Below are 2,843 nucleotides of genomic sequence, written 5' to 3'. Positions count from 1 at the left end.
TGGTTCAGTTCGCAGTGCAGCGACAGCAGTCGAGGAAAAAAGACTGTGTTATTTGTCGCAATGGATGAGGAAATTGAGGATGTTTTGATTGCATACTCAGCATACAGAACACTCTACAAGAGAAAGAAGAGGAGAATGTGGATACACCCATTGCTAGCTGTTAAAACCAGATATTTCCCCAATTTATTTGCTGAACTTAGAAATGATGAAAATAAGTTTTTCAACTATTTCCGAATGTCCAAAGATTCGTTTGATGAACTGCTGAGTCACCTACAATCATCGGTGAAAAAAAGAGGACACCAATATGAGACAAGCAATAAAACCTAGTGAAAGACTGGGAATAACTTTAAGGTAAGAAAACAAAGCATGTGTTAACCATTATCTATTTACTTGAAAAACAAAATGCAATCAAAGTACGGCAATGCATAAGTTCTCTAATATTCATTTACCTAAGATAAACATTACCAAAAATACGCCGAAGCATACGTTTAACAATAGGCCTATCCATTTACTTGAAAAATAAAATGTAAGAAAATTTTACAATGTTTAGGTTCATCGAAATACTTGAACTTGAATAACAAAATGAAACAAAAACTAGAGATTCTGGTAGTGCATGACATCCATAAATTCTGAGGATTCAGAAAGAAATGAATCAACAGGTGACGCTGGTCCCGGCGCCACAGTATGAGTAGTAGCTTGCACTGTTTGTGATTGAGTAGTTTGTACAATATTGCAAGGGATCAAGTTTTGTGATGCACACATCGTAATGTGTCCTGAAGCAGTTGATTGACGACTTGCTATGTCACGTTCGCGCATTTTTCTCTCTTTGATTTTTCGAATCGAATACAGTATGTCTGATTTTACTTCAAAAATCTCTGCCTCAGTGAAATCAGTCATATTGGGGTAGAGAGACTCACAAAATTTTACAAAATCATTACTAGATTTGTTCTTGCTGGCATCTATGAAACCTATAAGTTTATCTTCGACTAGATCTCTTTTATTTTTCTTGGGCCTAGCATTGCCTTCTTTTGGTACATAAGCTTGGATGTTGCAGGCTTCGTTAGTTGGATCTATTTCTGACCTTTCCTGGATTAAGGAGCTAGATGTTGCCCTACTTTCATAAATTTTGGATAGAAAAGATAACCTCTCTTCATATACATAAGACTTTTTGGCTTTCTTCCCTGACCCAGAGGGACACTCTTTTCTGGTCCTGGCGTATCTATCCCTGATGGATTTCCATTTAGCTTGAAGGTTTCGGCCTGAAAAGAGAAAAATAATTAGAAATTCAGTTATCAAAAGTTGAACTATGATTGATTTCATGAAAATGAACCAGTGGCGTGCAGAGAGAGAGAGAGAGGGGGGGGGGGCGACGGCCCCGGGCATCCAGCTGAGGGGGGCATCCAATCAATGGAAAGATAAATTCAATTAATTGTGCAATTATTTTTGAAAATTCGTTAGCAAAAAAAAAAAAAGTGAAATATTATGTTTATTTTGTATAATGGTTAGTCAGAGTTGTTATTTTATGTTCTAATCAGTAGACTAACTCAATTTTATGTAATCTACATGTTTCTTTTTGATAAAAAGTATGTTTTATTTATTTCAGTGTTAGAAGACCAGGGATGGTTCCATGGGGTGGGGGTCACCCCCAATGTAAATTTTGAGTTGGTCAAAAATGATGTAGGCTATATATATATATACATATATATATATATATAAAGTTTCTATTTTGTTTCCATCTGTTTTGTATTATTGTCAGTAACCATTCTTATATATTTATTTTTGGAAGGGGGGGGGGGGGCATGAACTAGCCAGTTGGCCCCAGGCATGACAAGACCTCTGCACCCCACTGATATGAACCTGTTTCTTCAATGCTCATTTCTTTTTTTTAGGTACCTTGGAAGTGGATGCTCGATGGCTGATCTACACTACTCGCATAAGATTGGGTACAGCACAGTACAGAGCATTATAAAAGAAGTATGCAGTCAGATTTGGAACGTTCTTTTGAATGAATGTATGCCTAAACCATCACAAGAAAATTGGCTTCGGATTTGCACCGATTTCGAAAAAAATGCTCATTTCCCCAATTGCCTAGGGGCGGTTGATGGAAAGCATATTAGAATTATAAAGCCATCAGATTCAGGAAGTCTATATTACAACTATAAAAATTTTTTCTCATTAGTTTTGCTTGCTGTATGTGATGCAGATTATTGTTTTACTTATATTGATGTAGGATCGTACGGTAAAGAAAGTGACTCTAACATTTTCAAAAATTCTGATTTCTATCAGTTACTTGAAAGCAATAATCTCAACATTCCTGAATCTGCAACAGTAGAAGATCAGCGGGGACAAATCCCTTATGTTTTCGTTGCAGACGAAGCGTTCTCGCTATCACAGCAAATACTGCGGCCCTATTCAGGAAATCAGCTAACTGAGATAAAGAAGATATTCAACTATCGCTTATGCAGGGCAAGACGTTACATTGAATGTACATTCGGCATATTAGCTAATAAATGGAGGATATTTCACAGACCTTTGAATGTATCTGTAGAGTTAGCGGAAATTATAACCAGAGCTTGTTGCATACTGCATAATTTCGTACGAAAGCGTGACGGACACCGATATCATGACAGTGCAAACAATCCCAATGATAAAACAGGATTGGGGAATATACTATCAGCTGAAAATGTTCAGGGTGGGAGAAATGCCAATAAAATAAGGGACTCATTTGCTTCTTATTTTGTCACTGAAGAGGGTGCTCTCCCATGGCAATATGAGAAAATGTAAACAAATGTACTAATACAAACTTGTAAATTCACCAAATAAAGTATGTTTACTTACATATT

At 36.6% G+C, this 2,843-nt stretch overlaps 1 protein-coding gene across 1 annotated transcript; it reads left to right on the top strand.

Annotated features, from left to right (window-relative positions):
- The first annotated feature begins 293 nt into the window (after window positions 1-293).
- Window positions 294-2,837, top strand: LOC137650546 (uncharacterized). Its single transcript, XM_068383763.1, has 2 exons — window positions 294-351; window positions 1,890-2,837. The coding sequence occupies exons 1-2, from the start codon at window positions 305-307 to the stop codon at window positions 2,782-2,784; spliced, it is 942 nt and encodes a 313-aa protein (XP_068239864.1). The 5' UTR covers window positions 294-304; the 3' UTR covers window positions 2,785-2,837.
- The last annotated feature ends 6 nt before the right edge of the window (window positions 2,838-2,843 follow it).

This window comes from Palaemon carinicauda, chromosome 12 (genome assembly GCF_036898095.1).
Source record: "Palaemon carinicauda isolate YSFRI2023 chromosome 12, ASM3689809v2, whole genome shotgun sequence".
Taxonomy (NCBI): Eukaryota; Metazoa; Arthropoda; class Malacostraca; order Decapoda; family Palaemonidae; genus Palaemon; species Palaemon carinicauda.
Note: the sequence above shows the minus strand (reverse complement) of the source record. Positions and strands in the feature narration are given on the sequence as shown.

Excerpts from the sequence above, each read along its gene's own strand:
- LOC137650546 (XM_068383763.1), top strand. The coding sequence starts at position 305 with ATGAGACAAGCAATAAAACCTAGTGAAAGACTGGGAATAACTTTAAG. Across the intron at positions 352-1,889 it reads AGACTGGGAATAACTTTAAG|GTACCTTGGAAGTGGATGCT; the intron begins GTAAGAAAACAA and ends TCTTTTTTTTAG.